General features: G+C 36.8%; 1 protein-coding gene across 1 annotated transcript; it reads right to left on the bottom strand.

Annotated features, from left to right (window-relative positions):
* Nucleotides 1-15518: 15518 nt before the first annotated feature.
* LOC148999894 (wall-associated receptor kinase 2-like) lies at nucleotides 15519-20257 on the bottom strand. The gene is made up of 3 exons (XM_089140960.1): nucleotides 19321-20257; nucleotides 18568-18762; nucleotides 15519-16887 (listed from the first exon to the last, which is right to left on the bottom strand). Exons 1-3 carry the CDS (start codon nucleotides 20222-20224, stop codon nucleotides 15749-15751), a joined length of 2238 nt encoding a protein of 745 aa, XP_088997086.1. The 5' UTR covers nucleotides 20225-20257; the 3' UTR covers nucleotides 15519-15748.
* Nucleotides 20258-20769: the final 512 nt, after the last annotated feature.

The raw sequence follows: 20769 nt of genomic DNA, 5'->3' as shown, positions 1-20769 counted from the left end.
TTCGTGCACTCTTCCTGGTGCTTATTCTTTTTCTTCTTCATTCTTGATGGCAATACTCTAGATGGGGTGAAAATACACTTTTCATTGAACTTATTTCCTTGTATAAGCAATTGCTATATTAACATGCGACCACTTACAAGAATAAATTGGTTGTTAGATGAGTTTGTTAGTTTTAACTGTCCTGATCACTAATGATATTTTGTTCATTTAATGATTAATGATAATTGCATTGCTGAAATGAGTTTTTTTAGTTCTGTGCTTGTGTATGTGTATGGTATACGGGTGAATGTGTGTCCGGGAGGACCAATCTGAATTGAAGCACAATTTTCTTGAGTGAGTGTGGGTAAAGTCCTAGCTATATTCTAAAGTGGTTAGCCTTACCTTGCCTATAACAAGTATGGAATGCTCTTACTTTGAGGTCTTTTCTCATGTAGGTGAAGAATTTCAATTGAGGAAAGACTTCAAAGTAAGAGCATTCCAAACTTACCATGTCATACCAAGTAAAGGTGTAAATGGATAACCGAAATCCGCCTCAAAATTCACATCCGCACCCGTAGGGGTATCCGAATCCGTCCGATTACTAATAGGATCCGGATATGGTATACCCTTTTCTTACCAATTATTATCCATCATATAAACTTATCCCACTAAATTACTTACCTGAATCTATTTTCTCATTTTTATAAATTTTTTACTTGAGATATGTGACTATTTTTCTATATTTTCCACTAAAGTAACTACAAAAGTTGCTAAATTCTAAAATTTCAAACTTAGCCCTCACAAAAAAAGTGCTAAAGATGTCAACAGGTAGTCAAAAACTCCCCAGAAAGAGCTATACAGATCTCAAACTGAAAATTTGTTAAGCGTTTCCTTGTGATACAAGTAACAAGAATGAGTTTCTCCACCGTCGCTTCTCCCTTCCTCTTTCTGGCTATATTTTTATCACTCTTTCCCTTGGAGTTTCCGTCCCTTCTGAGCTAAACCCCCTTCCCTGGGGGGTGCCGATCGGTGATTCACCATGTAACTGGAAAACGCTGGTTTGGGGGTGCGATTTGGGGTTGAGGATTAGCAGATGAACATTTAATGTGCCTCTCAGCTACAGTGATAGATTTCTTCCATATTCTTGCGTACCAACCGAATTTAATTTCTCTTGACTCTGCTAAAGGTTTCAAACACCTCCCTTGTTTTCTGTCTGCTATACGGACTGCACTCTCCCGTTGAGACATGACAACAATTTATTGCAAAATTAACTTTTACCTACTCTTCCAAACACCTAAATCATGCTCTATTTTCTTTCCTTTTTTACTCTATTCTATTACTGTGATTGTGCTGGGTATTCTTTTCTTTTGCAGGTTTCTGAAGTGCGATCTCCTTAAGGCTCTTTCGTTTTTCACCTCTCTTACTGTCTATGCTGGTTAGTCGATGGACTGACTGTGTTCACGTGTGCAATGAAGAGAAACCCGAGTTCAGTGGCTCTCGGTTTTTAGGACTCTAGACAACATCCTGCTCCGTCTTACTCCAGTAGATCATTGGGTAATGACTCTGAAAGGCACTCCTCCAGGGACTCTCATAGAGGCTTTTCTTCTTCAACCACCGTGGGGTGGAAGGAATCTAGTTCTACAACCAAGCAATCCAACGCTTCTGCAAGATGTTTGGATTCAACAACTCTGTTTGGTATGGTTATTGAAGAAAATGAAGAACAAATTTCTGACGTATGCCGAAGATTGGTTGATCTTTGGGTACCGCAAGGGGCTATTGACATCTCGTTCATCGGGAAGGCTGGTTTTCGTGCAACGTTTGTGTTGGAAATCAATAGGAATGAAGTCTTATCCATGGCACCGTGGTGGGTGGAGAAGAAACTTCTGCATCTGGCTCTTCGTCCTATCTCGGATTACAACAGCAACCAAATGAAGCCTTTGTTACCTGTTTGGATCCAACTGCATGATATCCGGTTTGATTGCTTCGAGTATGGTATGATACTAAAGGCTGCAAATGGAATTGGGAAGGTGGTAGAACTGCAGCTTGAAGTGGCAGGAATGGGGTTACCTAAAGGCTCAGCTAGGGCGAAGATCATGCTGAATATCAACATTCCAGTGAAGTTGTATGCTCTTATTATCAACAAAAATGATGAATGGGTCCATGTGAAGCTGCAGTATGAACTTTTGTTTATATGTGAGGAATGTGGAAGAATTACTCACCCTATTGCTCGATGTCCTTTGGCTGAAGACAAGGCTATGTCTCTGCCTCAATGTGGGGCGAAAATCTATCAGAAACCAACCACTGAACCGATCAAATTCGGGAACAACCGAATCCTTTCTTCTTTTTCGTTGGAAAATCTTTACAAACTCAACGCTTCGGTGAAGGAATTTCCTTATGAAAGCAAAAGGAATTCGTGGGAGGAAAGCACCCGGGTGGAGAAGACAAGGGCCTCGAAGACACAGGGTCTGAAAGAAGCTGATAAAAGGGGGAAGAGCAGCTATAAAATCAAAATAAAAAATCAGAAGGCTGATCTGAAGGGGAAGAAAGGATCTGGGGAAGATGTGGTGATGGTAGGTGAGCCGATGATCAAGGAAAAACGGAAAGTGAATGAAAAAGAAAAAGAAAAAGAAAATATGAAGGAAAAAGAAAAAGATCAGATGCTTGAACAAAATGAAGGCTTAGCTGTCAAGAATTCGAAGGAATCTGGTTTGAAGTCTCAGAGCAAAATTATGGTTGAAGAGTCTAGTCTGAAGACTCAGATCTTTAGCTCACTTCCTGAGCTAGTGTTTGATATGGAAAACATGGGAAATCTGGACATAGGAATTGATGTCCTTAATGAAGAAAAAATAGATGATTTTAAAGGGGAAGTTGAAAAATCGGTTTTCTTAGAAGGGAAACGTATGGAAGTGGATGAAGCCATCGTACCAAGTGAGACAAATCCGGTGTTGCTGGGGAAAATTTTAAAGGCACATGATCGGCTAGAAAAAGTGGAAAGGGTCACTATTCAGAATTTGCACACTAACTCAATCACTTTCAATCCAAACAATAAAGATACAAAAGGGGAAAGTGAGGACTCGGAAATGAGGGTCTCGAAAGCTAAAGCCTCGGTTGATGCATGTACACAAAATGAGGATGTTGTCTGGCCTACTGGGGAAAACAGGGACCATCCTGAACTTGATGTTTCTTTCATGCGTAAATGGCGCAGGAATTCTCCCGACTACATGCAACTCCCACCCATTGATCGATTTGATCATTTTCTGGATTCACTCCTGAGAGAATCTTCTGACCCAACCTCTTTACTTTGGAGTGTGGGGAAAGCTGTTGAGGCACGTTTTCTAATCAAAGCTGATCCAATGATACCCACTCAACAAATGGCACAACCACAACCACAGCAACCCCTGCAGACTGGGTTTCAGGACATGGTGATGAACACTGATTCTGGCATCCCCCAGGTCTTTCCTTATCACAAATACTCTGAATTTTTTGACTTCTACATTGTGCTTTTCATTTCAATCCTTGTACTTATGAATAACTGGCTTAAAAAACTCAGACCTAAACCTAAATCTAGAAATAGATTTTTTGCTTAACTGTTGACCCTTCTTAATTTCTGATTGTTAATTTCAGTTTGTTTCTTTCTACTTGTGTTTTTTCCCCTTCATACACTTCCATGTGGTGTAAAGGAAAAACTTATTGTTACCTTTTCTTCAATTCCCCTTTCCTTTTCCTTATCCTGATTTATAGTAAATCTCATTCTATCCATAAGTGGTGTGTGGAGTGTTTTGATTGGTGGAGGAGTCTTGCTGTGGCTCTTTATATTGTTCATTCGAACAACATGAAATTCTTGTCTTGGAATGTGCGAGGGATTAATGGCACTTTCACACAACTCTGCATCAAAAAATTGTTGCGAAAACACAATCCGGATCTGGTGTTTCTTTGTGAAACTAAATGTAGGGATCATGATGAACTTTTCTCAAAGAAGCGGAATATTTTTTTCAAAGTACAGTATTGTGGGGCATATGGCAAGTAGTGGATCAAAAGGGCTGAAGGGTGGAATTGTAGTGTTGAAAGCAAATGATTTCAAATCTAAACTAATTTCTTCACAGCCTTCAGCCCTTCTGATCCGTTGCTGGATGAATGATTTATCGTTTATCGTTTGCTTTATCTATGCCCCTCCCAAGTATTCGGATCGGAAGATCTTCTAGGAGGAATTGACATCCTTAGTTCAAAACCTTTCCGAACCCTTTATAATCATGGGGGATTTCAATGAATTGTTGGAGGCTAAAGATAAGGTTGGGGGGATGTTTAGGCCATCTGGGGCTTTGTCGGTTTTGAAAACTCTCATAAATGATGAGAGTCTAAGTGAAATTTCTGCCATCGGATGCCCGTATACTTGGACAAATAGACAACGACCCCCTAATCTGGTTAAAGAAAAATTAGATCGGGTTTTTTCCTCACCAAAATGGATAAGCTGTTTTCCCAACCAACGGATGGAAAGACTTCCAGCTGTTGGCTCTGACCACAACCCCTTAATCTTGCTCCCTCTTTCTGATGGGGATTTCAAAAGGAAATTGTTCCATTTTCAAAATGCTTGGATATCCCATCCTAGATTTTCGATGGATCTTCATTCAACCTGGTTTAAAAATTCACCCTCTCCCTTTCATGTCAAATTAGCCAATTTGACTCGATTCCTACAACACTGGAACAACTCGGTGTTTGGCCGTGTGGAAAATATTTTTGTTCGTATTTCAATGGAAATCGAGCTTCTTGAACAAGGGCCTAATCCTGAATGGGAGGGAATTAGGGAAAAAAAAACAATTGCTTGATTGGGCCATGGAGGCGGAGGAGATGTTTTGGTTTCAAAAGTCTCGGGGCATGTACATCTCTGATGGGGATAGGAATACCAGATTTTATCACCTGCCGAGTAAAGTTAACCTCCACAAGAGAAAAATCTCAGAGGTTGAGGCAAATGGGAAAATTTTTACGAAACCTAGTGAGATAGCTGGGGTTTTTGCAGATTTTATGAAAAATCTGTTCCAACCTAATCAAACTTTGGACCCTAGTTTTGTTGAATGTCTCTTTCCTCCCATCAATATTGATGGCGGAAATTTGTCTATCACACCGGACAATCAAGAAATTAAGAGAGCTGTTTTTTCATTGGGTCCTCATAAAGCACCAGGAATGGACGGCTTTAATGCTTTCTTCTATCAGAAATTCTGGAATGTCATTTGTGAGGACGTCTTCAAGTTCATTAAGTCTTTCTTCTTGAATGAGATTCTCCTAGATGGAGTTAACCACACTCTACTCTGCTTCATCCCGAAAAAAGAAAATGCAAAACTAGTATCGGATTTCCGTCCCATCAGTTTGTGCAATGTGTCCTACAAAATTATTGCAAAAATCTTTGCAAAAAGATTGAAATCCTTTCTCCCAGAAATCATTTCACCAAACCAAGGTGCGTTTGTGGCACAAAGGCAAATTATGGATAATATCATAGTGGCACGTGAGATCTTTCATTTCATGAAAAAAACCCGATGCAAAAAAGGTTTCATTGCTTTAAAACTAGATATGTCAAAAGCCTATGATAAGGCTGATCGGGGCATATTAGTCAAGCTGATTCATTTCCTTGGGTTTGATGAAAAATGGTGTAGATTAATTGACATCTTAATCTCATCCCCCACCTTCTCGATTAAAATGAGTGGATCCCCTTACTCATGGTTTTCGAGATCAAGAGGTCTTAGACAGGGGTGCCCCCTGAGTTCATATCTCTTTCTTTTAATCATGGAAGTCTTGTCTCGACTCCTTGATGAATATAAATCCCTCAATCTAATCAGTGGTGTCAAAATAGGGAGAGGGGCACCAGATATCACTCACTTATTTTTTGCAGATGACACGTTTTTGTTCTGCAAAGTAGACACTGAAGAAGTGATGGCTTTGAAGGCTATCCTAGAACTTTTCTCAGATTTAACAGGACAAGAGATCAACTTTGAGAAAAGTGGAGTTCATTTCAGCCGGAATGTGCCCAGAGAGGATAGAAATTTGATACTTTCTATCTTACGGGTACCATAACTAAGAGGAGAGACAACATATTTGGGAACAAAATTATTAGCTGGGAAAGGAAAAACAAAAATTCTGCAATTTGTGCTCGAGCGAATGACCAAGAAGATGGCGTGTTGGAAGGCAACAAATCTCTCTTTCGCAGGAAGATGAGTTTTGATGCAAGCTTCACTGCAATCTATGGCGCTATACCAAATGCAATGTTTGAAATTCCCAAAGATTATATGCACCAAAATAGATGCGATTTGTCAAAGGTTTTGGAATGGCCAGCCAAACAAGAAAAAACAGTTGAACTTAATTGCTTGGGGTAGACTCTGCAAGCCAAAAGCGATGGGAGGTATGGGTTTTAAGAGGATGGAAGATTACAACTATGCGTTGCTTCTGAAACAAGGATGGAGGATACTAACCCAACCCGATGCTTTATGGGTCCATATCCTAAAAGCAAAATATTTCAGAAATCAATCTTTTTTTGACCCTAAAGTTGGTGCAAAGAAAGGATCATGGATTTGGAATAGTCTCACGACTATAATTCCGCAATTAAGAACAATGGTGACACAAAAAATTGGAGGTGGAACACAAACTTTTTTTCTGGTTTGATCCCTAGTTACCAGCACAAATGCCAGATCCAACACCAACAAATGATCTCTCAATAGGGCCACGTCAAGCAACGGTTGCTGAGGTCCTCAACAATATCCAAAGCATCAACAGGGAGATATTCCTAACTCATCCTAATTTTATTTCCATCATTTCAACACCAATTAACTTGTCGGACCATGACGACTCATGGTCCTCCTTGCTTTCTCCAAATGGAGAATTCACAGTTAAAAAAGCTTTTTCCGAGATAATCAAGAGGCGTTTCTCTTCGTTAGGGAACCCCTCTTCTGGGTGGTGGAAATTCTATTGGGAATTACCTATACACCCAAAATTCAAGGTGTTTTTCTGGCGATTACTGCACGACGGTCTACCAATCAGATCAAAACTAGCCCAGTGGTCTAATTGTTCATCTGAATGCACTTTCTGCGAAGAAGCAAGCGAAACAAGTTGGCATGTTTTTATATCATGTGAATGGGCCAAAAGAATACATGCTGCTGGACCACTGGGCTTACGAACTGAAAATTGGAGAGACTCGTCAATTCTAAGTTGGTGTCAAAACCTTGAAACCCATTTGGATATATCCAAATCCAAATGGTTTCTTTCAGTCTTTATTATCTCTTGTTATTTCATTTGGCAAGAAAGAAATCTTAAAGTTTTTCAACAAAAAAATCCTAACCCTATGAAGGTGTTAAAAAGTTTGAATAATTGGATTGCAAATCTTAAACTACAGAAAAATGAAATTACAATTCATAATTCTCCAATCCCAAATGCAGGAAACCTAACCTATGAGAACTTAAATTGGTGCAACATCATCCCAAAAACTAATAATATTGTATTAATATGTGCAGGAGTACTTAATCAGCACCTAGGGATGCACATGAATGGACATATAGAGTCCATCAATTTTGGAACCGTGCAGATACCGGACAAGTTAGAAGCAACTCTTTTTGGAATACAATATGGGATGGATAAGGCAGCAACACAAGGGATTGGGATACAGGAAATTTGGTGCAATATAGAAGAGTTGCCAAATCTGTTACCAAAACCAAATTTTGGAACATGGTCTTTACATCACATAGATATGTTAATTAAGGTTGCTAAGACAACCAAATATGTAATATTTAACAAATTCCCATCCCAAATGCTCCAAGGTTTGTTTGAAAAGTTAGCACTATCTGATTCCGAACTAATAGGAACAGGTAATGCAACTAAAATTTATGGGTGCAAGTGTTTTTAATTTAATGAAAATTTTCTTCTTATCAAAAAAAAAAAAAAGGTAGTCAAAAACTTGTGTTCCGTTTGTATTCATACCAATTTAGAAGAATCTACTTGAGAAAATAACTATCCGATTATCATCCAAATCCAACTGAATCCGTCCGATAACCAATAGGATATTATCTGAATCCATCCGAATATAATAGGATGCGGATATGGTATTACACTATCCGATCCGAATTTGATCCGTTTACACCCCTAATACCATGACAGGTAATATTGTTGATTTGACTTTGTTCATTTTCTGTGCACTCTATAAAGAAATCCTTTGAAAAACAGTCTTCTTTCTTAGCGGTATATTTTGTGCTAATTTCCTCAAGTTTGTAGTAGGGTTATGTTATTTCTCTGTGAGGCACAAAGTTAAACAAGAATACATCAGCCCTTCGAAAGGGAAAATCCTATTTGTTTACTCATGTTTCTAAGCATATTAGCATTTGATGAAATTTTACTAATTATGCAAAACTAATTTTAGTGATTTTTTTTTTTTTTTTGGATTTTATAGGATTCCTGATGTTTCAGCTAAGACTCTGGAAAGATTATCTATAGAGGAGTTGGAGATTTTGCTTTAGTAGTCTTTATTGTGTGTCTATGTATTTGTTATTGATGTTCAACTTAACAATGTAGTATCAACTAAATTACATTTTGTATTTTTTAAAAAAAAAAAATTGTTTTCAGAGTATTTTAGCCTTTTTGAATTTTTTTTTTTTTATCTATGTATTTTAGAAATAAAGAAATACAATTAAAGAAAATATACTGGAACTTTAAAAAAATATTAAAAAAACCACCTAATTGGTGGTGGTTTTTGAAAAATTGTTACTAATTATGTCTTTGTAATAGATAATAAGTAGCCTTCTTTTTCTTTAAAAGCCCACCTAATTGGTGGCAATTTTCCAACAACCTCCACTAAATATGAGTTACACACGCGGTACTCATAGCCGCCACTATTAAATAGCTACGGTGCATTATGTGGTGAATTTGTGGTGGTTTGAAAAATTGTCACCATTTAAATGATGGCGGTTTCTAGCACAATTAGTGGTGGATAAAACCACCACTAACACCCTCTTTTTTCTTCTTCTTTTTTCTTTTCTATGAAAGTGTAGATGAAGACTGAATTATTTTTATTTTGATGTTTAACATGATGCATTAGCTTAGTTTATCAATGATGTACTATTCAAATTTAGTAGGGACTATTATGATATTGATGATATGGATGAATATTTTAAATTTTGGGTTATTAATTTAGTATTGGATATAATATGACATTTGGACCTACATTGATGTTTACTCATTAAGTAATGAAATTTACCTATTAATATGAATGATGCTTGATTATTTTTTCAAATGTCATTATTATCTTCATAGAATGATATTTACTCATTAAGTATAAATAATGTTTGATTATTTTTTTTTATTTAATCTAACTTCAAGTCTCATATGAAGTTGGAGCTATACAATGAATACTGAAGGTAATTTTCATTCAAAGGGATGTGATGTTATGTCATGACCCAATGAGATTTCATTATTCATACTAGAGTGTGTTATTCAACATCATAGAGTTGAAAATTTTGGAGACAACGGGCTCAGTGGGTAGAAATCTCTAAGGCCATAGAAAATAAATTTCACACTACGTTCGATTGGAAGAAATGTCACAATTATTTTAAGGTTTGGAAAGCAAGATTGAAAGTACTGGCTAACCTACAAAAATGTAGTGGAATGGGCTGCGATGTAAATGAAACGTGATTTATCACCCACTTTCATGTTTGGAAGTCTTTTCAAGGTAAGAATTCTGACTACCTATGTGGAAGCGTTGGGCTTTGCCAACTGAACCACCCATCGGTTGAGATAGCTATTGGTGAGAGACCCAAGATTGAGATAACCTACCCCTCCTATCTTCTATTTTTATCCCTTTTCTCCCGCACCCACTATGTACAAGTTAATAGTTATCCAATCAATCTACAAGTCCATCATTTACTCCCTAGTTTATAAGAGAAAATCATCATTAAACTTTTCAATTCAAGATGAACTCATAGTTTTTACTCTATTTAGATATCTCATATAACTGGATTGATGCTTTTGAGTTTTTATGGGTAGTGTGGATACTCAATATTTTCTAGGATATTGGCAAGAATATGAATTAATTTATTAAATACACAATAGAATATTTATTGATTAATTATATTAATATATGAACCCACATTGTAAAAAAAAGTATGGGTTGGTGGGTGCTGTTTTTTAAACTTAATATTTGGGACAATATATTTTAATGTATTTTGTAAAATAAAATTTTAGCTCATTTATTAAAAAAATCATATTTTAATGTAGAGTGATGCACTTTAGTGAAAGTAGGACTATTTCAGACTCTTAAATCCAAAATCAGGGTTATTAAATAGTTATTTTAAACTTATAATAGGAAAAAAGAAAGTTATTTAGTCAGTTGAAGCCCAAATCTTCATTAACCAAGCAGTTTTTCAGATAGATTTAAGTTCTAGACTTAGTGTAGCCAAACAATTTTTCAAGTAAATTTAGATTTCAGACTTAGACTAACCAAACAGTTTTTCAATTACGAATCTGATTCCAAATAACCGAATTCTGTTGAATACAGAATGCAAATCAAATCTAGATTCTATAGAAACAATCAACCAAATGCATACTTAAGCAAACCTTGTGCTTACACCCTAGCCTTAACAAATTTTAGGCAGAAAAATGAATTTAGAAATGGAAAGGTGGCTAGTTAGATCCAGTTGGAAAGACCCAAACCAAATCCACCTTTAATGGGTCTGAATTAATCAGTCAAACAAGCCTATATAAGAATCAATCGTATTTACAAGTTAGGCTCAAGCCCAACAAAGCTTAACATAAAGGAAAGCCCAAACATATATTATAAGTTTAGGGTTTGGTAGAACCAAAGCACACAGTTGGTGGATTAGGTAGATGCATGTAATTCAATTTACAATTCTTTCAAGGTCAAGTAATTAAGAGTCTTAATGATATTCCAGTGTAAGATGTTCTAGACTCTCTGAAAACCAAATCATATGTAATCCACTTTGTTGAAAATCAAATCCATTTCATTAGGGGTCTAATGGTCGATTCCATGTATTCTATGAAATTCCTATAGGACCCACAATGGAGTGGATTTCATTTTCACTAACTGGACTTTGTACGACCAATGTTAGCTGTTAGCGAGTCTTGGACGTTCTTGTATGTACAAGACATGATTTGAACACTGTCAACAAATAAAAAGAGAAATCAAAGGTATTGGTGCCTTTGGTGGGGTAGTCCCATTAACCCTTGTCCCCTATAATTTAGTCAATAAAGTTTGGAATCATGAAGAACATGGCCCCCTTTGCAATAATTCACACTAAAGATCTTACTACCTTTAGAGGAGACCTAGATGCCTAAGACTCTAAAACCTTGGAGTGCAAATTGTTCTAAGAGGAATTTGGATGATATCGTCCACACCACATATACGGTTGGAGTTTCATTTTTGTGACTTGAAAATGTGGAGTCTTTTGAATGTATGGTGCTGAAGATAAGAGAATAACATTTCTTTTAGTGGAGGGGTCTTGGGTTCGCACCCACTCGGCGGCATTAATATAAAGGTGCGTGCAAGCTGACCAGGATGAACCTCAGTTCCCAAAAATAAAAAAATCTTTTAGTGAAAAAGAATAACATTATGCACTACCTTAAGAGGAGGTGACCTATACTAAGGGACGAGAGCATGTTGCTCGAGATGTTGATTTGAACTTGGAGGAGGATAAATTAATTTTGAAGAACCAAGAAGTCTCGCCCCTAGGTATTCTCTACCTACCCACCTGTGTTGGTTATGGGTACAGGTATCCTTTTGTTGAAGGTCGTTCGAGCTTTTCCTGGGAGTACGGCATGGGTTACTTCAGCCGTAGCACATCTGGTACTCGGACATTGGCTCAAGGCATTTTCTCTACCCCTTCGTTCTTACCATGAAAAAGCAAGGTCACCTTGCGTCCTTGAACCGATAACCATCTTTCAGCTAACCTAGCCTCCTCCATCCCTCGGGACCAACAAGGGATAGTACAGGAATATTCACCTGTTGTCCATCGACTATGCCTTTCGGCCTGATCTTAGGCCCTGACTCACCCTTCGTCCACGGGGATACTTCTCCATAACTTATTTTTTCTTTGTAATTCATGCTGAAGCTTTATTATTTGTATTGGATGAGGGTGTCTTATATTCTGTGGGCTCATATAATTATAATTGAGTTGTATCTGTAATTGGATTAGGGTTATGGACCAATTAGTTGTATTGAGTTAGAATTGTAATTACATGGGGATTTGGATGTAGGTTTCTCTATATAAAGTCTATGTGGGGTAATTTAGATTAATCAATTCCTATATGGAATTAGGGAACTCGAACTCATCCCTTGGATACGGACTAGGGGCAAGCAAAGAGTAACACTTTGTAAAGTGTGAAAGTGGTGTGAGATATTTTGAAATAGTGAAACTTCTTTTTTCTCTAATGGACTCGGTAGAATTTTGTCAAACTACGTATATTAAATTTCTCGTGTGAATTTTACTTGTGTTTCTTCTTCATCATAATTGTATTTATGTATTCCTAACTAGTTGTCTTAGAATTAAGTTTAGTAGATAAATTTAGGAAATGATTGGAATATTGGATCGTGGATAGATGATCCGGTTGAATCATCGGTGAGAAGAAGAAAAAGGCTTCTCGGTTGGTACAGGCGAGAGTTGTAAACATGTTTTAACAGAAGGAAAAAGAGTTGCGCCATCAAAGTTAAAAATCCAATCTGGTGCTGAGGAATAGAAAGTTGTTTGAAGGGTGTGTTTTATCTTTTTTTTATTTTAACTTTAAACAGTTGCCGCCATTTTATGGTTTGGCAGTGAAGTTTCTTAACTTGTGATGATGTAACGATTACGTTGTAAAAAATAAAATAAAAAATTTGAGAAGCTGAGAAATTCGAGCATGAAATAAAACAGAAACGCGAAGAAAAAAACAACAAAAAAAAAAAGAAAAGCGATTCACTTTGTTGGAAGTCAAATCAACCTCACCATGGATCCTATGGTCGATTCTATGAAATTCTTATGAGTGGATTCCATTTTCACTAATTGGACTTTCCACGATCAATGTTAGAGAGTCTTGGACGTTCTTGTATGTACATATACATGATTTGAACACTGCATGTCAACAAATAAAAACAGAAATCAAAGGTATTGGTGGGGTAATCCCATTTACCATTGTCCCCTATGATTTAATCAATAAAGTTTAGAATCACGAGAAACATATATGGCTCCTTTGCAATAATTGACACTAAAGATCTTACTACCTTCAGAGGACTGAGGAGATCTAGATGTCTAGACTTTAGAATCTTGCACTGCAAAGTGTTATAAGAGGAATTGGATGATATCCTCCACACTACATGTAACAGTTGGGGTTTCATTTTTGTGACTTGAAAATGTGGAGTCCTTTTGAATGTGTGATGTTAAAAGGTAAAGAATAACATTTTATTTTACTGAAAAAAAAAATTATGCACTACCCTCAAAAGGAGGTGAACTACTAAGAGATAAAGAGCATATTGCTCAAGATGATTTGAATAAGGAGAAGGATAAATTGAATTTGAAGAACCAAGAAGTCTTATGTAATGAGTTTAGAGGTTAAAGTTGACTCTAAAATCATAATTAGTGTGAAATCTTAGCCGGGGATACTTCTCCATAACTTTTTTTTTACTTCTATCATGAAATTCATGTTGGAACTTTATTATTCTTATTATTATTTCTGAATTTCATGATGTTGATGCACATAGGATACTTGCCCAAAACTTGGAATATTACCAATGGGACCTTGACTGGTGATGAAACCACATGTTCTCAAATGTCCTTATGTTAGAAGCTTGCCAATGTTAAAGAACCTTAATGAGGACATAGCTTAGGAAGAATTCGAATCACAAGGTGAACTCAACTACAAATACACTTCCTAGACTGCATGTCTCAATTCATTAATAAAGCATGACATTGATTGTATTAGTATGAGTCACTCTTCCACGAGTTTTATGTTATTAATTGTATTATTGTGAGTGTTGGACTGCTAAGAAATGTCTTTCGTAAAAAAAATGGAAATGTGGCTTTCGGGATTTAACCTCAGGGTTCCCACGGCCACAATGTGAAATTCTTACCACTCAACTGCAGCCACAAGATGCATATATCGTCTAACTAGAATTTGGGATGCGATGCATATACAATATTGCAAAACCCCCAATCCATAACGTGTTCAAATAAGAAAACCCACATTGCATAATTTCCACCCAAAACCTTGACTAAAGATAACATAAAAATAAACAATCATTTAATGTGTGGCCATCCTAAATAATGTAAAGTGAAATATCACTAACAAAGCATTCAAAGATCCCTAGAACATTGGCCACTCTGGTCATTGATGAACCAAATGAGGTCGTACTACAAAGTTCTCTCAGGTACGGGGTCAAGATGGCACATCTTATACTATTATTGATTTTTTTTTTTTTTGGGGGGGGGGGGGGAGGGGTGTGTGGCAGGAGAGGGGGGGGGGGGGGGGGAGGAACTCCTATTGTTTGTTGATTATAATACTTGTGGTAATTGACATATTCGATTCTTCACCAATATCACAAGTATACTACGTCCGCAGTGTATATTGACGAAGTGTAGCCAATGTAATGACCTAATGACCATATGATATGGGTGCCTAAACCCAAATTGCACTAGTGGATACCATTTTAAGATGCATTTGTAGACACATAAGCCCTAAAAAGTGCATGTCAAATTATATATGCTGAGCAAGATTTGATAGACACATTCAACAACGACAATAACAACAATAACAAGCAGCCTTATCTCAACCAAATGGGGTTGGCAAGATGAATCCTAGTCTTCCAATCAGCTTTGCTCGAGACCATACTAGATGCAAGGCCTAAGCCATGAGCATCTTTTCTCCCCATGTCTTCTAAGGTTATTTTGGGTCTGTCTCTATCTTTTTGGTTCCTTCAATCTAAATTAAGTCACTCCCCCTACATGGGTATTAAAATTCTACATTCTAGATACAAGGCCTAAGCAATGTATATCATTTCTCACCACATCTCTAATGTTATTTTAGGATTGCCTCTACCATTTTGGCTCCTTCAATTTAATGTAAGTCACTCCTCCCTACGGGGGCATTTTAAAGGCCTCCATTAAGGCTAGGACTTGCATATCATTTCTCACCGATTCTTCTAAGGTTACTCTAACTCTTTACCACTTAGGTTTTTAGTTCCGTTGATTTGGATTAAGCTACTCCTCAGAACCAGGGCATTTAAAGACCTCCATTGAACATGGGCTTACATACAGCCTTGAATGACTTTCCAATAATTTATCATTTATCAAAGCCACTTAGGACAAGCTCTAGTATTAACATTCCTTACTTTATCCTCTCTAGTTTTGCTTGTCATCTTTTTAAATATCATCATTTTTACTGCACTAAGTTTATCTATCTATTTGATGCTTCTTAACAGCTTAACACTATACACCATACATCATAGAATATCATACTAGACAGCTATAATTTTTATTTTTTTGATACAAATATTGTGGTAGTAGATCAACAAATAGGGTATACTGAAGGGTAGAAATTCAATAGTAAAATTCTTGCAAGTTACATAGCCACCAAAATACATAATAGCCAAGATAAAATCTTATGAAGACCATAAGCTAAAGCTTCCAAACTGTGATTAATTCTCACATGATTACAATATCACACGATAAAATAAAGATAGACAGTCATTTCAAACAATCTAACAAACAAAGAACATGCATTACCATTAACATTTTTAGAAAGACCATAATTAACGAAGCTATTTCCAATTATCCATTTCAAGAGCTGGATCAAAAGAGCTTGTGGATTGTCCACCTAGAGAAATGTCAGTCTCTTCCACAATATGTTGTGATGTTGGTTGCTCATAAATCATCTTCAAAGAATCAAGTTCCTTTGCAACTTCCTTCATTGAAGGCCTATCTTCCCTTCTATCTTCTAAGCAGTTTCTTGCGATATCAGCAACAATAAGAAACTGTTGGTTATTCCCATCATCCTCTTTTATTCTATCATCAAGAATATCAAAAAGATTCCCATTTTTCACTGAAGATGTAAGAACCCTTGCAAGAACTATCAATTCCTCAGATCCATCAGTAAAAATTGGTTTTTTCCCAGTTAAAAGCTCTGCAAGAACAACTCCAAAACTGTAAACATCACTTTTATCAGTTAGTTGGCCTGTAGGCCAACATTCTGGGTCTAAATATCCATAGGTCCCTTGAATTGCTGTTGTCTTTTGAGTTTGATCCAGAGGAACCAATCTTGAAGCTCCAAAATCAGATACTTTAGCACTGTATTTATCATCCAATAGTATATTAGAAGACTTCACATCCCTATGAAAGATAGGAACTGAATGAGAAGAGTGCAAATAAGCCAGTGCATCTGCGGCTTCTGTTGCAATTCTTAATCGATTCTCCCATGAAAAAGTGGCTGATGCTTTTTTCTCACTATGGATCAATTGGTAGAGGGTTCCATTGGAGATGAACTCATAAACCAACAAAGGAACTTCTGTCTCTAGGCAACAACCCAAGAGTTTCACCACATGCCTGTGATTGATCTGAGAGAGGATGTCAACCTCATTTATAAATTGTATAATTTGGGTTTGATCCATAATTTTGGATTTCTTAATGGCAACAATTTTTTCGCCCGGCAAGATTCCCCTATATACTGTGCCAAACCCTCCTTCGCCGAGTATTTGATTCCGATCAAAGTTCTTGGTTGCCTTCTTCAACTCTTTTATGGTGAAAATCTTGGCAATATCTTTGACCCCTTTATATGAAGCTATTTGTTGTTGTAACAGCATACCTCCATTTTGCTTGAAGAATTTAAGGAGACGTCTTTTCTTAATTGCCCAGTATATACACAAAATGATGCTAGGTAGAGCTATGGTGCATACACCGACCCCTGCAAAAATTAGAAACAGATGTTGATCTTTTGAACCTTAATTTGGTGGCTAAGAGTTGAAGAAACGGTGTATGCATTCATGGTTACCACCTGACATCTGGGGGGGGGGGGGGTTGAGGATTCCAATCTATGGGTCTTGGTGATTCCAATTTAAAATATTCAATTTGACTCCAGAAAAACAGTTACTCTTCTAGATGCCTAATTGTAAACATATAAGATATAAAGATCAGATTGCATATACTACCTCAAAGTAGCAAAAAATGATGTAGTGGTGTGTTTGGAGGGTAATACATAATTTGTTCATAAAAAAAAAAAAGAAGGTTTACTTTTTTTTTTTCCTAAGTTTTTTGTTCCAAGTGAGGAAGGCGGAGTATATGGAGCAAGATTAGGGTTTTTCATTTCTAAGTTATAAATGCAACTCTTAGGTTTTGAAATGTGGTGGAAAAACATCTTAGTGCTGTATTTGATTTCTTCAGCTTCGGAGCGAGCATTACATAGCTTTTCCGTGGACATAGCATCTGGGTGAATCATGTTATTCTTGACTTCTTGTCTTTTACATGTGCATTTCCATTTTTTATTCTCATTATGTTGACCTATAAGTAAGAGTGCTTTATCAGAGTCTAGAATTATTCTAGTCCTTTATTGTTGTTCCTTTGTATACATCTTACGGCAAAATCCCTCAACTCATATTTGACCAACTTGAATATCCACTTTAACCCTCTCTTCTTAGGACAGGTAGTACCACTATGGCTAAATGGTTCTAAAAGGATTCTAGGTTTATATTGCTGAAAGTTTCTTTTTCACTCAACTTTTTCATGTTGTGACATTTCTTCTTCCAATTTATGGTGAGACCATCATAGAACTTTGTTGTGGATGTAGCCTTGAGGTGAATCATGTAAATCTTATCTTTTACATTAGTGTTTTCCCCATTTTACATTATCTTTGTGTTGACACATCCTTTCATAAGATTATTTGTTCAGAGTTTGGAGTTATTCCAGTCCTTTGTTCTTGTTCCTTACTATACATCCTAATGGCAAAGTCCCTCAGCTCATATCTGACCACCACTTGAATACCCATTTTAACCCTACTCTTCTGAATTAAGACAACTGTATGGCAATGGCTAAATGGGTCTAATATTGAATTTTAGGTTAATGTCGATTGAATCTTTGTCTTTGCATTTCATTGTTTCTTGAGTGTGTTGTAGCTGAGATATGCAATAGTGATCATCCAAGGTTGTGAGTGATCAGGCTGGGATGTAGAAGAGAAGAAATGACAAAATTGGACCATCAAAGGGTGGCTCAATTGACAGTGACCCACACTTTTTAGTGAAGAAATCATGTATGTGACTCTTCTTGGTGGTATATATACTTGTCCCCTATAGAGGCTCCCTTGTACACCCCCCCCCCAACCAAAAAAAATAAATAAATAAATAAAGAAGAAGAAAAAATGACAAAATTGTCGTTCTCTCTTGAAAACTAACAATGCTAAGGTGAGGAGTACCTAGTGTAATTCTTAATTTTAAGAATAATAGATGTAGTTTTCCACAAATTGAGGAAATATATGCAATTTGCTCAAGATATAAAGACGTAGACCGAATTTTTTTGTGATGGAGATGTATAGTTTCCTTTACCAAAAAGCTAAAGATAGATGGACGACATTTGTGAGATAAAATATAGATACCTGCAATAATGAGTATGATATTGCTATTCTTACAGCCGCTTCCTTTTCTCAGTGCACCATAATGAGAAGTTCCACTTTTCCAACCATCACCACGATAACCCAATGGACAATGGCAGCTGTAACCTCCAATTCTGTTCTTACAATTAGCATTCTCACTGCAGTTATGAAGATTTTCTGCCTTGCATTCATCCACATCTTCATCATCATCATCAAATCAAATCCACCATCAACAATAACAGCAAACAAATGTCAATTAGTGTTCAGCTATTTACCAAACACTGCAGAATTGGTTAGAAAAACAGCTTAAAAGTAAATTAAAAATATGAGATTTACATGGTTTATCTGAAGGTTACATTCACCATTGAACAAATATGGTGTATGAGTGTATCACTATAAAAAAGAAAAACAGATAGTAGTAATCGTTTTCTATCCTTCTCAACTCACTTTTGGAGACTATAAGTGATAGAACAAAAACCCTATTTCAACAAAAATACCAAAATGCCTTTGTAACCAAAATCATCCAAAACGGGAAGACAAGACCTCCAAAAAATTTAAGGCCTACAACCAGTCATTTCGTAGATGAATTTCTGAAGGGAACCCTAGCGTAATTGGCAAAGACCAACTTGGAAAAATGGCTATCCAAACATATTTAGGCCACCAAACGAGCCTTGGAACATTATACATGATGAAAATTAGTCTTTACCACAACAGAAATGATTAGAGAGATATGATAGGTTTATATGGATGGCTTACCTTGGCATCCGTCTTCGAGGTAAGGGTTTCCCTGATAACCTTTAAGACAAACGCAGCTGTAGCCAATACCATTCTTGGAGACAACACACTCACTTAAATTTCCAATGCATGCATAAGTAGTCTGGTTTTTCACAGCTTCTTCACAAGACTTCAGTTCAATTGCCCAGTCGTAGACATAAGGAACAGCTGCCTCACCATCTATCATATATTCAGAAGTGAATTTGGAGAGATATGAGGTTGAGAATTTGAACCAGTCATCTTGAACGATGAAACCATAGCTGCAGGGATTGAAATCCCAAACCCTGGTGTGACTACTCTGATAATTGTCAATGCTCAACCTGAAGCTTGCAAAACCCTTTGGAACTGAGGTCTGACAACAACCTATGCCGGAGCAGGATCCATTGATCACATCTGTCTTATTGACACAAAACATGTTACACCCGCTCTTAAAGCTCCGGCCATTGTAGCCGGTGATTGTTGCTTTGGTGTCACAACCCAGAGCTGTGAACTTGTTCTGAGTATCAGAAACAGTGTATAAGCTGTCGTTGGTAGATGATAAAGTAATCCAGGTCCAACCAGTGGAGTTACCAAACTTGTCGTAACAATCGAAACTTACAGTAGTGAGTACAGTCATTTGGCCTTCAAATGACAGATTGATAATCACCATGTTATTTCCCATGGTCAGTGTTGGAGGCTTGACGCTATGGTTGCAGAATACTTGAAAATCTGAGTTGTAATAACAAGCTTCATCTTCTCCCAAGAAGCCGAAGGGGTACGGAACCAGAATATCACCACATTTAGAAGTGCAATTGGGGTTTTTCCGTGGCAACCTTGAGGTTGCCACCTCTTGCCATAACAGGAGGGTGAAGAAGAAGGGAAGCAACGTCAGGAGGGAAGTATTCATGGTTTACCTTATTCTTTCCTAGTTGATTGTATCAGTTCCTTGAGTGCTCATCTGCTTTAATACCAGTTATGTTATTTTTGGGTTGATGAGTTCAAGGCTTCAAGAAAGAAGGAGAGAGAAGAATCTATTCCTTTTTTTCTTTTCCGAGTGCTTGACTTACCCACTCATGCATCAGTCTTCTCAAGTCAATAAGATAAATTTAAATAATTTAAAGAGTAATAATTGGAGAATTGGACCTTATTTAATTTTTTTTCTCATTTTTCCAGATAACTCCCAATTTTATATTTTTTATATATGGTAGAGGGGCGGTGTGAATGCATCTCTGTCACGAGAAAAGAGAAGGTTGGCGTGAATTTGGAGACTGGGATCCAATGTCTTCCTAGTAGCAATGGTTTCACAAGTCATCTAGTATATCAGTATATGGTTCCAAAAGAGAAATTATGTAAAGTGTGTAAAGCACCCATCGAAGTGCAAGATAATTTACATAATCTTAGAATTCTAGCAATCATTTTCATAGATGTGGACCTAACAATGCTAATTTTATA

The sequence above is a fragment of the Hakea prostrata genome, chromosome 11 (genome assembly GCF_041222555.1).
Source record: "Hakea prostrata isolate BN-2017 chromosome 11, UWA_Hpros_2, whole genome shotgun sequence".
Classification (NCBI taxonomy): Eukaryota; Viridiplantae; Streptophyta; class Magnoliopsida; order Proteales; family Proteaceae; genus Hakea; species Hakea prostrata.
The sequence above is the reverse complement of the archived record's forward strand: the minus strand, read 5'-3'. Positions and strand labels throughout refer to the sequence as shown.